General features: G+C 39.8%; 2 protein-coding genes across 3 annotated transcripts; both read right to left on the bottom strand.

Moving 5' to 3' along the window:
* Window positions 1-57: 57 nt before the first annotated feature.
* Window positions 58-7741, bottom strand: LOC143213399 (xaa-Pro dipeptidase-like). 2 transcript variants are annotated; one of them, XM_076433210.1, is made up of 9 exons: window positions 7499-7741; window positions 6644-6842; window positions 6341-6577; window positions 6186-6247; window positions 6062-6106; window positions 2761-3030; window positions 1760-2204; window positions 527-678; window positions 58-370 (listed from the first exon to the last, which is right to left on the bottom strand). In XM_076433210.1, the coding sequence occupies exons 1-9, from the start codon at window positions 7516-7518 to the stop codon at window positions 328-330; spliced, it is 1473 nt and encodes a 490-aa protein (XP_076289325.1). In that variant the 5' UTR covers window positions 7519-7741; the 3' UTR covers window positions 58-327. The 2 variants fall into 2 exon arrangements, with proteins under 2 accessions (XP_076289325.1, XP_076289324.1); XM_076433209.1 differs by lacking the exons at window positions 58-370; window positions 527-678; window positions 1760-2204; ... (1 more) ...; window positions 6644-6842; window positions 7499-7741 and adding an exon at window positions 3037-5333 and having other exon boundaries at window positions 6341-6383.
* A 759-nt stretch (window positions 7742-8500) lies between these two features.
* LOC143213407 (uncharacterized) lies at window positions 8501-13680 on the bottom strand. Its single transcript, XM_076433225.1, has one exon. It carries the CDS (start codon window positions 11880-11882, stop codon window positions 11376-11378), a length of 507 nt encoding a protein of 168 aa, XP_076289340.1. The 5' UTR covers window positions 11883-13680; the 3' UTR covers window positions 8501-11375.
* Between the last annotated feature and the right edge of the window lie 171 nt (window positions 13681-13851).

Raw genomic sequence — 13851 nt, 5'->3', positions numbered from 1 at the left:
GACGGAAAAAGAGGACTCTCGTCGAAAGTGTAAAAATATTGACGCAACGCATCGGTGTGATGAAAAATATGTTCGTTTTACTTTCGTCCGTAGAATCGTATACAATCTCTGGAAGAACCTTCTTTTCTCGTATTCGGTGTTCCGTTATAAAGACAATTGCATGTAAAAATAATTCACGAGAGCGTGTCTCGTTCACAGTAACTGTGCTTGTATCACAGAAAACAGAGTATGTAAATAATGGTTATTTGCTCCGAGTGGTTGGTCAAATACTGACACTGGCATACATTAAAACGTACCCGCGAACCTCCTCCAGTTACAGAACTCGAATTATTTTTTTCCACCAGCCATCCAACTTTCTATTTCCTCGACTCTGCGAATGAATAATGTATTATTTTCTTTAAAATAGATGTTAATACATTCGAGCTTGTGTTAAAAGCAAATCGACAACGATAAAACGTGACGTTATATTTAATTATTATTCCTAGAAATGTTTCGATATTTTCTTAGTATAATTCAGCGAACTTACGTGCGTGGCACGTCAGTCAAATTTATCACTCCTGTTTCCGTCACGAGGACGTCATCCTCGATTCGAATACCGCCCCAACCCCGAAATCTCGTCAACTCTTTGGCCACGATGAATTTCGATTGATCCGGATTGTTCAGGGCAGCGTCTAACAACTAGAGGCGCAACAATGAATTCTTTTGAAACGGTTCGATGTTGTCGCCGATACAAAATCAGTGTAGAAATTATGCTCTTCTCGTTAGAGATTCGATGGTAGCAGAGTTGGGCAGTCATCAATTTTTTTATGATCGATTATTTAATGTAATCATAGCAACTGTAATCATTAGATTGCGGATGTTTACGAATTTATAGATTATGGAAATTTTCAAAAAATACTGCAACATAATTCGATAGAATTTAGTACGGTTTTTATTTGTTTGGGACCTACAAAGGCTGTTCCCATGAAAGATAGAATTTTATTCCATACCGTTTTCTTAAAATTTGTTTATGAAAATTGGAAACTGCATGAATAAATAAATCCATTTCCTAAAAATAAATCAGCAACTTGTTCTAAAGATTTTCTATGTAAAACTATGTAAAAAATATATTTCTAAGAAAATAATTAGACAGTGGATCTTTACGCAAAATAAAAATTTTCTGCTAATGGGAAGAGCTGCCGCGGGGAACGCCTCGTGTTCTCTCGGCGTAGATCCTGGACCCCTTTTCGATCGCTATTCAAGGTTTAGATAGAACGTCGTAGACTCGGGGTTTAGAACAACGTAAAGTACGGAGAGAGAGTTTGATCGTTTCGCGTGACACCCTGAGGTGTCTGGCGCCCGAATTTCGAAAACATCCGACATAACGTTGAGTCTACGTACGTTGTTTTGTCCCGAGAGGACCACGTATCGTGCGGCCGAGCGTGGCCCGGCCTTCTGCCTATAAAATCTCGGTGTCGCTAGAGTTCGCGTTACCATCTTTTACGAATCTAGAAAAGCGACGTGACAAAATTTGACAGTTTGAAATGACATCTACTCACTGTTGTCATGAATACATAAAATCCGCTGTCTGTTAATAACTAATAAAGCAATCACGAACATTGATTACAACAACTTCTGACTCCTTTCTTATCCATTAATCAACGATTAGTGACCAGTAGCCACGATTAATAATTGGATTTTATATTAACCGTTACGTTTTGCCCAACTCCGGATAGTAGCATGAGAAGTCAAATATCTCTACCAAGTTTCTCGAACTTACACAGTCGATAAAGTAGCAGCCTGGCTCTATGGTTAATACCATACCAGACTCCAGTACACGACTGGTTCTCAATTTCCTCAGTCCAGGAGCAGTAGAACGTTCGGGATATCCTGGGAGATATCCACCAACGTCGTGAACATCCAATCCCATCAGATGACCGAGACCATGAGGTTGAAAGACCTCGTTCAATCCTGCCTTTATCATGTCGTCGACGTCCCCTTTCAACAGGCCTCCCTCGATCAGCGAAGCCAGCATAGTTTTGTTGGCTAGCAGGTGCATGTCTGTCCAAGCGACCTTAGGTTTCGCAGCATTCATTACCGCGTCGCGTGCAGCGAGCACCGCGTTGTATACCATTTTTTGATCGTCGGTAAACTTCCCATTCGCTGGGAAACTGCACGTGATGTCCGCTGCGTATCCGCTATAATTTCCGCCCATATCGAACAAACTGCCAAACAACGATCAAATAAAACGTTAACTCGATTCGACTGTTGCAAAATTAGGGAACAGCGGATTTTATGCATTTATGGCAAAAATGAGTAGGTGTAATTCAAAACAGTGGGTAAACATTAGATGAATTTAAAAATACTGTTATATTACTTTCATCTTATGGACCCATTAATATTTTTTGCATTATTAAATTTATGTTCAATAAATTACTAAACGTATTTAATATTTTAATAAACTACTAACAGCATTGTACGAGGTATTATATCAGTTTTATATCGATAAAATTAAGAATAGCTCCGAGTGCAAAGGGTTCAATGTATTAAGAGAGAAAATCAATTTCTATTTCACTCCAGTTCGTTGCAAATCAGCTAGAGCATTTTATATTTTGTATAAAGATCCGCTGTCGAATAATTAGTATTACCCCTATTCCAAATAATGGTACTTTGCCTCTTATGGAAGAAAATGTTTCCTCAGAATCTAATAGGTATGTACCATGATATGGAAGAAAGGTAGCAAAATTCTTAGATTTTATTTTCTATTCTGTGTAAACAAACCACATGTCCCCATTCTTGATGACTCTGTTATTGGGTGCGCCGGCGTGCCCGTAGTGCAATATCGACGCATTGTGCCCGGATCCACAAATGCAGGTGTAAGATACATGTCTGCAACCTCCTTCGGAGTACACGTGATGCATAAAAGCTGCTTCCGCTTGAAATTCCGCTAGTCCTGGCTTCACCGTGCGCATAACAGTCTTGTGAGCGTCCGAGCTTATCTTAATCACGTACTTCAACACCTCTATTTCCTGCGCGGTCTTTATCACTCTGCTATAAATAAAAGAACAAAAAAGGAACGCCATTATTCAACAAGAAGTTATGTCGCTATCATTTGTAAGATTTTATTTCGTACAATGTGCAACAACGTATCTGTTCGTTGGTAGATTGCGACAATTTACAATACATACACATCGTGATCGTGAGTAAATAGGAACGGGTACATGTACACGTTACAAAGACTCCTCCACGGAGTCTAAGCTTTTCAACAGGTAGGACGATAATTTATCAGACTCGTTCCAAACTTCCTGCAGTGTCACGTAATCCAATGTCATCACTCGGAATCCTAACTTTCTCAGGTGCCTTTTCCTCATGATTTGAGAACCTATCAGACGACGCGTGTTTCTGCAATAGTATTCGGGCAAATAAATCAAAACAGCGGTGTTCGTGTTTTTCTCTTGTCCGCTCAAATGGAGAACAGGTGTCGACTCCACGAACGGATGTATCAGAATATCGAGTATGTAGAAGCTTATGGTCGGCAGTCGATTCAAGATCACGGTTTTACTTAATCGTTGCTCACCGCCTACCAGAGACGCCAAAGGCTGATAGATCGTATTGACCGTTCTCCTGATTCGGGCGTCCAGAAACAATGGTTTCTCGGTTCTTCCCGCGGGCACGTGCAAATGCCGATAATCCATACACTCCAGAGACATGCTGGTGTCCAGTAGCTGTAATTTGCTTTTTATACGGTCGAAAAAGATCGAATGGCTTCTCAAGTGCAGTTTATGAAGCAGCTGAGAGATAAAGATTTTATCCAGGAACTTAACAGGACATCTTTCCAGATAGACGCAAGAGAGAAGAATATCCAACGCATCGTCCAGCTTCAAATCATGAAACTTCACCGACAACACCGCGTCGAACGTCTCCCAAAATTGAACGGGATTCGGTGGTTGTACATAGAGTATTCCAAACGCTGTTAAAATGGACGGCAGCAAAGACGTCGGTATACTTGTGCCGTGCTTTATAAAGTATTCCCCGCATTCCGACAAAATACTTTCGTTTCGAACCCGCAACGTTTTACAATAGTTCATGATCGTCGCTATTAAATTCGAATCTTCGACTTGCAGCGCCTTCGTCTTCAAATATTTCTGCAGGGTGCTCTCTATTCTATCATCTATATACTCCTTCGCGATCAAACTGTGTAGAAAGTTGATCAGATCCTTCTCTCTGGACGTGTTCATGCTTATGCTTGCCCATTTACTGGCGTTCAGTAAGCATCTAGTCGCGGAAGCGTTGCCGTAAAAACAGTCCAATATCTCGGCCACTTGCGTGCCAGTTAATTTCAGCCAGTGATCGGAAAGTTTCCTTTCCAGAATCAATTTCACCATGTTCTTGCTTTCATTGAAATATTTCAGCATCTTGAACAACGCCACCAACGTGTACGAGTTGATCTCCTGCTCCTTCAGAGAAATTCCGACCCACAGAGCGTCTATGGATTTACGGTATTTCGTGTCCTTGTACGTTGACAAAATCTTGATCACATTTACTAGCTGCACGGGCGTGAACTCTCCGTCCGTCGCGCGGACCAGCGCTTCGTCGCACAGCCAGTCTCTGTACTCGTTCTTCGGTGGACTGACTTTGTCCTTCTTCAACGCGATCAACCCTTGAAGTATCATCTCGCTGTCCTGACTGTTCACGATTAATTTGATCAATTGTTTCATCATGATATCCCTCGCGGTATTGTCCACCTCGAATTGCTTGTTCCTCTTCTGCTTCGACCAATTAGTCTCCAACTCTATCACTTTCTTCAGCCCTTCCAAAGCTATCCTGCAATTAATTTCGTGCGTTACTTTGTTCTCCAACAGAGAGTAGACGCCATCGGCTGTCTTGAACGATTGCAATTCCTGCAAGGCCTGTTGTATGTCTGCATCTCCCAAACTTTCCAGATCAGGGCAGAATAATACCGCGGTTCCTTCATCCGTTTCGATATTTATTCTTCGATTCAGCGATTTGTTCTTTACTTTGATGTTACTACGAAAATCCGACGCACTGTTTTTCTCGTGAAACCTGAGCTGATCGTTCTTCTTCGTTGTATCGGGAACCTTGCGGCTGGTATTATCGGGATGGTCAGATTGTTTATCTTTAGGCTTACATAACGCATCCACATCGCTGATTTTCCTAACGATCAATGGTACTTCTTGAATCTCCGGTCCTTCTTGAACGAAAATACTAGTCTGCGTCAGAATCTGTTTGCCAGCAGCGCGTTCATACCATCGTTTGCTCAGTTTCGAAACTAACGTCGTCTGCACGTGCATACGCATTAACAATTTTGCCCATACATGACCAGCTACGATCATCTGTATAGAGCACACAAGCATCTAATAAGGTTCTAAGTCTACCAATATATCTATTCTCCATCATTGTTTTATGTATTCTACCTTTTTCGACGATCGTTATCGGAACGTTTTACACAACTTTATTATTCGAATGACGGAACGTAGTATACGCACGATGACGGAAACTGCCGTTGGAAAAACTTTCAATTTAAGAAACGATTTCCAACCTTATTGGACACTGTTATTAAAAAGTCTTATACAAAAGCCTCGTGACAAACATAAAGAAGGAAGTTTGATGCGATACAAGCCAATTACAACGTTCGATATCGATATAACAAAAAATTGTCGATCGGCCGATAATTCTATCGCTGATCTGTTTCTCACAAAGTATTATCAATATCGTTTAAGATTAATTGGAGGAGAATAAGAACAGCCCCGGTTTCGCTATTGCTTATTCGAATCCACTATTGTGATCACCTCATTATTATTAGACAGTGGATTTTATGCATTTAAAATCTGTGTAATTTAAAACAGTGAAAACATTAGAAGAATTTAAAAATACTATTATACTACTTTCAACCTATTACACATATTGAGAAAGAAAATTAATTTCTACTTTGCTCCAGTTTGTTGCAACGGAGGCAGATAATTTTTATTTTGCATAAAGATCCACTATCTAATTATTATAATGTTTATATTATTCTCAAATTAACAATAGTACAAACAATTAAATCATTTGTAATACATACCACTCGCATATTTCTGGATATAAAATGGTTTTGTCCACTTTGAACCTGAGGGATAATACAAACAAGTTATTCATAAAATGTTACGAATTGAAAACGCAAATACAATATTTTTATTCTTGCTTACTGTTCTATCCCGTCAAAGGTTAATTCTGGAGTTTGCAAGCCGCTGTCGCTGTTCCGACCATTCTTTAGGATGAATAGAGTAAGAGTAGATTAAAATGACATACATTAAAACCTTCAAATATACATATACAAATGATTTTTCAAAAGAGAGCTTACCAAAGTAAGGAGAAGAGCTGCTTCCTTTTTCTTCAGTGTTTCAGCTATTTCATCAGTATAGTAAGTTTCATCTACAGCGTATCGCTTTGTAAAATCCTCCAAAGTATGGAGTTTTCCTTCCCAAATCGCATATTCTGCTGGCAGACGGGGGACAAATAAAATTGAAATTCCTGTTAAACCAATTGCTCCAAAACATCCTGGCTCTTCCACACCGAAACACCATTGAAAAAATGACTCCTATTAAAACCAATACGTTCAAACAATTTTCCTTTCGTATGTCGTGAAGATAGAAAAATGACTTGCCTGTCTGAATGGCCAATTTATATCTGTATCATTGAATGGAACTTCGCTCCCACCTTGAAGAACGATAAAACTACCTGCGGCTGGAGTTTCCGTATTGGAATTAATGCGTTCTATCAGTCGTTTACGATTACTTTGAAACAAGGACATAGGCACTTTCAGCGTATGGTCCCCTCTTTGAAAGTGGGATTCAACATTGTTCCTGAAACATGCAATTTCCAAAATCAGTCAGCAGCGATCATTGAACAGATTATAATTTTACAGAGTGCGTCGGTCGAAAGCAGACAAATTTTATAACTCTAACAAGATTTGAATAATTAAAGCCTTCTTTGATTTACTTTACTCTTTATATACAGTTTACTGTCATTGTAAATATTTTGTATACGTACACGAATAATGTATAACTAAACAACAGTAATAACTAGACTGCAGATTTGTATGCATTCATGAAGTAATTCGCGCTGGGTGAAATATAAAACAGTAAAAGATTAGAAAGATTTAAGAATATCGTAACATTGTTTTTAACGCAATAAAGTCTTTAGAGAATGAAATCAATTTTTATTTTATTCCTGCTTCCCCCACAATCAATGCAGAACATTTTTATTTTGCATAAAGATCCGCAGTCTAGTAATAACAATGTCGATAATTATTCAGATCATTGATAAACAGAAGAATAAAAAATGTCAACAATAGCGAGCATAAAAATAGAAAAAACCAACGAGGTACTTCGACTAAATTCACGATTCACTGTCAAAACACAGTGTACAGCAGATCATTGTTTATGTTTATAAATTGATAGATAAAGCTGAAACTAATTATAGAGAATCCGTGAAAGATCAATAAATTGTTAATACATACATATGCTTCACGTCCGCCATGTTATTTTCTATCAATTGTCGATTTGTTTGCAGCACGTAGATCGTAGGTATATATGTATTTAAATATGTAAATATGTATGTAAGTTTTGTAGCAGACAAATTTCGAAATTCACTTTCGAAACGCAAATAATTGCTTTTTTAACGTCGAAATGATTCTTGTAGGACGTTTAATTCCACGAATGCTTAGCCTGCTTTCAACTTTATTGTGTCTTATCCAGTCTTATATCTGTCTCCGATATATGTATTACTATAGCTTTAGTGCATCACGTGAACAATTTCAACTAATCGATGAATGGCGATTTAAATCTCCCGCGTTTTACAATCGAATATCAGTTTATGTATTAGTAATAGTAGATGTCTTTCAATAAGCTAGTAGGTATACGAATTACCTGCGGCAACAGAACACGTTATATCGTTATTATTACTTTTTTGTATGATGGAACCACGGTGGAACACGAATGACTTGACACTTTTTCTTACATAACCTCTGAATTTGATTGTTCAAACTCCCGCGATATCCGACTATCGAAGTACATATTTACATACATGTATGTATATGCATATATCCTATTTACATTCTACCTATATACAACATGTCTTTCACCTCGAGTAAACATTGCATCATTCAAATATTATTTCGGTGCAGTTTATTGGTCTGCTCGTGGAGCTATTTCAGTATTTTGCCAGGAAAATGTTATTTATTCTTGAAATCTAAGTATGTATTAGGTTCGAGGAAAAGTTCTGTCGTATTTTAAATAAGCATAGATAATTTTTCTTGTAAATAAAAAGCAGATGTTGCTAGTGAGTCACTGGGTAACAGGAATTGATAGATCATCTGAAAGATGGCAACAAGTATACTGTGCTTACGCGTATAGAAAAGTACATATTTTGGTTATCGTGCGATATTTCCACGCAATGACGTAACAAAGCAATCACATCATATGCTCGTCATTCAAAACAACGAGAATTACTTATCGTTATTGTGATCGTTCTCTTTAATTCTATCGAACCGACAAGATTCGAGATTCTCATATCATGGGATAAAATCATTCAGTTTGCGTCATTGTGAATCACGATACATGTGGAAAGTTACTCATAGCAATGCCGAAAATGTAGATATGTATCAATAAAATTGAATAAAAATTATAACTAGAACAAGCATTTAAAAATCAACGTTTTATAAATACTATTATGGATTGTTTTATTTAAAAACTGAACATGACTTTTCAAGCGATTCTAAGCTTTCAATAAAAAAAATTTTTTAAAAAATGTTTATTCTATAAAAAATTAAGGTCACCTTTAATTTCTAATGATCAGTATACAGGGTAAACCACGAATCGTAATTAGAAGAGATTATATGTATACTCTGTTATTTGCAGTCCGATCGGAAATGTTTTTATCAGATATAGCTTGGCTTCAAGAGAGTTTTTACGTGATTATAGCAAAAAAAAATAAAAATAAATTTTAAAAATTTTTCTTTTATGTTATGGTAGTTACCGAATTCGTCTTGAAATCCTCTATCAGATATGCGTAAAAAAATGATAGGTGTATTTGTGAAAAAAAGTTGATAAAAAATTTGTTATAATCGCGTGAAAGCTCTCTTGAGACCATACTATATCTGATAGATATATCTGATACTAGATTTGATAAAAACATCTTCGATTGGACCGCTAATAACAGCGAGTATTAGTAGTCTCTACTGATCACGATTCGTGGTTCACCCTGTATATTTTTGACTTCGTAATATCGTATCCGATGTCAAAACGAATCCACAATGACCTACGTATCGTTATATCCTTAAACTGTATAGTTTAAAATAGTGTTAAACATTAAAAAGACAAGCTTGAACTATAGGAGAGCACAAAGAGTCAGAAAGTAAAATTTGTAACTTCTTTATTCGTAATTAAGAGTCGTTGAACCAGAAATCCAACTATCACAACGAGGTATAGCTTTCGTAATTTACACTATAACGGTAAATTTAAAGACAAATCTCTCTCTCTCTCTCTCATTGACTCACACAATCACTCCCTCTCATTCTCTTCACTCAATGTTCTACGTAAATCGTTGCGCAGGCGCAGATACGCAACGTTAGAGAAAAAATGCAAATTTTCCTCATTCATACAGAAATAATCACAAATTCACCGGAACGAAACGGTGATTTAACCCGACATGTTCACGAGAGACGTATGATGCATTAATTGCCAGTTTATCTTGTGGAACTCGATAACGTGTATTTATTTATACAACTGCTAGACGCGACACAACACGACACGACACGACCTGCGTCCTCCCCGCACCGTACACAATTCTCGGCTAGCAGTGTCACTATAAATCGATTAATGCGCCAGCTCTTCGAGTTCGATATCGTAGTAAATGAATCAGACTATTGTATCGCTAAATCGAACACGCATGTCCACACAATTATATACAATAAATTTACAAAGCGCGTACAGCATTTGTAATGTCGCTAACGATCAATAGCGATATATAAATAACTATGTATCTAAATATGCAGCACGAACGGAAAATCAGCGTTCCCTTTTCTGCTTTGTAATTTCTCCGATCAAAGCCCGGCTTGAAGTTTTTCAATACTTGTAGTCATGAAAGATGATTCACACTCGCATCACGCGCCGACACGTAATCGAATTTCGACTCGAGCCAGGCAGACTACTATGTAACCTTCGTCCGAACGAAAACCAAAAAGAAAAACTCTATTCGTTGGCCATAATAAAACAAATAAAAATGAGATCACTGTCCTTTGCGAATCGCGATCCTCCAATACGTGAAAAAACATACATACATATAAATATGTGCCGTTCGTTGATAGATTTCACGCAACTTACTTATCCTTCTTCTCTAATAGTAACTGGACCGTAATAACCCGAATAACTCGAGCCAAAATGGTTAACTTATACCTTATAGGATCATTCTTTTCGTTTAGACGCACATTTTTCACCGGAACTCGATGATACATTATTCAAAAAGAAAAAACTGTACGAAATGGGTAACAGACGGATTTCATGCACGTATAGAAATCTGGAGCTACGTATGTGTACTTGTGTATTCGTTTGTTAGTATACGTGCGGTTTGTATCACCATGTGCTTTCAAACCGATTGCATAACCACGAAAATATTTCTGTGTCCGTTAAAAAAAAATTCAAAAAAAAGTCTAGTGTGGAGGGGGTAAACGATCGAGAGCAAAAATGGCCGACCAAACAACGAAAGGATGTCCCGAGGAATACGTTGTTCCATTCGGTAGAAAGCGAGAGGCACACACAGGAACACTCCTTCTATTTAAAGAGAGACGAACCCGCAATCGTGAAACGATGAACGTTGTTGCGACATAAATCGAGCCGGATAGCTCAAATCGAGGCAGCCATGAGTCCTCCACGTAAGCGTGGCGAGTCGTCGATACGCCGACGATCTTTGCCGAAGTCTCACGAAGTCGTGCCCGAGACTGCTCCGAATAACAACACATACCATATTTACAAACACGGCCATGCAAGGCGAGTTGTTCTCTCGTCTAATTATGTTTATATATCTCGTTAGACTTTCTTTCGATACGCGGAGGAGCTCTGTATGTCGGCCAGGGCAACGAATTCTATACTCTCTCGTTCGAGCAACACTTTTAAGTATCGCACGCGCGTACCACACTGAAAGAAATCGAGCGCGAGAGGAAAGACCAAGCTAAGGAACACCGAAAGTTTTGACCCTGATTCTTTTTTAATTTCTCGCACACACATTCACACCTGCACGCGCGTCCATACACGCATAGATATACACATACAAACGGCCGAGGTGGAACGAAACCGAGACGACGACGACGACGATGATGATGGAACGGATCGGATTTAGTTTCACAGCTCGAGTGGCTCGTACACTGGGGGTAATTGTTCGTCTTCGGAATCGTAGAAGTATGGTTTTCTTCTATATGCGGTCGAACGTTCATCCTCCTCCTCCTCTTCTTCCGAGTTCTCGAGATCGCCTAAATTCGTTTGGAGTCTCTTGACAGCCTCTTTGATCAAACCACCTTCCCTCAACAGTTCTTGTAAAAGCTCGTAAGGATCGTCCTCCCTGGTGTTCTGCCTTTTAAGATGATGGTTTATGTGATGACGATGGTCATGCGGCCCGGTGTTTCTCGCGCCGCATACCTCGCAACCGTTCGGATCTGCCCAGGATCTCGACGGCACTTGATAAGGCGAGGCACGATTTTTGTGACTGATGCTCGATTTAGCTTTCAAGCTGGACAATCGTAGATTCTCTTTAATCCGCGAGACGAGGATGTCCACGTCGCGGGAGAGCAACTCTTGTGTTGTATCTGGCATCACCTCGATCAAATATGTTGTTTCCTCGGCGCTCGGCATGTCGACTTTCCCCTTACGAGATTTCCTGCCTACAAGGAACAAAAGGACAATGCCACGAATGTGTTTACACCTCTGCGTCTACGATACGGGCAGCCCACGAACACAATAAAGCCGCGCTCTTCTCGAATCAACGTGTGTTGGTGCCCTCTCTTCCACTCGTTCTTTCTCTTCTCGCTGTTTACTCACATACGGAGACACGTCCGTTGCGTCTTCTCTGTTCCACAGAGACGCTCGTGTGCTCTCTCGCTTGCACGTTCGTAGCCAAACTAGAACCAATCAACCGGCATACTGGGCCGCTCGAACTGTTCGCACACCTCAATGTTTACGAACATATTCGAAAAGGCTGTTGTAAACATAGATGGCTCAAGCTAGCCAGTCGCCACGTCTCGTAATCGTATAGAACGCGTGATTCACTGGGTAAATACGCACGCTGTATTCCTCCCCCTCTATCGGCTCTCTCCTTTCCACAGGCGTCGAACGAAACATCAAGTTCTTACTCTTGTCGAGCTTTCGAGAATTCAATGAACAACACTCCCGTCGATGATCCAACACGTTCGAACAGGTATCGTCGCGTGGTCGATTCTCCAGACGCACACCTTCTCGCATCACTTCTTTGTTGTATCCATACTTGTGTTATGTTAACTCCACTAACGTAGCGTTTCTTGTACAGACGTGTTGCACAACGATGCACGTTTTTGACGCAAGCTGATTCCGGATTCAGGCAACGTGTACGTTCGAAATGGAAGACACTGTAAAGCAAGTCCGTACACGATCGTACGAAATAATCGTTCTCGAGGAATACGGTACAGCAAACCGACCGCCGAAAGCTGTTCAAGGAAGCTTATACACCGTTCAACGTTCTCTCGACTGGCTCGAGCATGCACGAAACGATTTAGAAGACGATTTAGAAGCGTTTCGTACAACACCCTGAAGCGAGCGACCGTTCGACCGCCAGTCACGAACCTTCTACACTCTCTTATTATTGTTTTGGTTCTGCGGCGCATGCGCACTTCCCCCACGTCGTGTAAACAAACCGTTAACTCGTGAGCTCTGGCGAATCGATAATATGTACCTATGCCACTTCCTTGTTTCACGCTGCCCCGTGTTCCCTAGACCTGATCTCGCTTTTGTAATATCGAAACGTTACGTGGAAGACAGTTTTTTATCGTGGAAGATAGTTTTATCTTTCGATTTTCCACAAACGGGAACGATGTCCAGGGAATAGGGGAATACGTTGCGTGTTTGGACTCGATTCGACTCGATTCGACGTAAACGCGAGGTGCGTTCTTACTCGAGAATCGCTCGAGAATCGAGGCTCGCCGTTCGAGCCTGGATAAAACGACAGGATCGCAGGGCGAAGGGGGAGAGAAGCTGCAATGTACGAATCAAGGTTACGCTGAAGCTCGCATTCACCTACGTCATCCTATGTCAAGTTTATCGTGCGTGCGCATACGTGCCCGCTCTCGCGCGATTACCACTCGACAATATGTACGACGCGTTTACACTCACATTTATCTATACCTCCACCAATCATTCATTATCCTGATCTAGCAAACGGCATCACCCGTCGTCGAGATTCATTCAACATTCTTCCGATTCTCGATTGACTCTTACGAAATCAGGAGATCACGTCACCGAGCTAACGAAATACACATTGTCACGAGTTTGTTGCGATATACAAATGGTGCAGCGCGTTCAATTTATTCCTGTTGTTGGCGCACCGTGCCTAATCCAATTATGTAATCATAATCATATATATATACACACATATATATTGTATATATATGCATTGTTATATTGTTATATATGCACTTATTTCTTACTCGGTAATGTACGGTATCGTCCATCACCTCGTCATTGATGAACATGATGTATTTACACGTATTTTTTCTTTTTATAATTGATTCTTTTTGGAGCAGGCTATTTGTTTGCAACTAGATGGCGCTGCTATGAACCTCATTCGAAATCA

Source organism: Lasioglossum baleicum, chromosome 11 (assembly GCF_051020765.1).
Source record: "Lasioglossum baleicum chromosome 11, iyLasBale1, whole genome shotgun sequence".
NCBI classification, from domain to species: Eukaryota; Metazoa; Arthropoda; class Insecta; order Hymenoptera; family Halictidae; genus Lasioglossum; species Lasioglossum baleicum.
The sequence above is the reverse complement of the archived record's forward strand: the minus strand, read 5'-3'. Positions and strand labels throughout refer to the sequence as shown.

Coding starts and splice junctions, on each gene's coding strand:
- LOC143213407 (XM_076433225.1), bottom strand. CDS start 11,882: ATGCCGAGCGCCGAGGAAACAACATATTTGATCGAGGTGATGCCAGAT.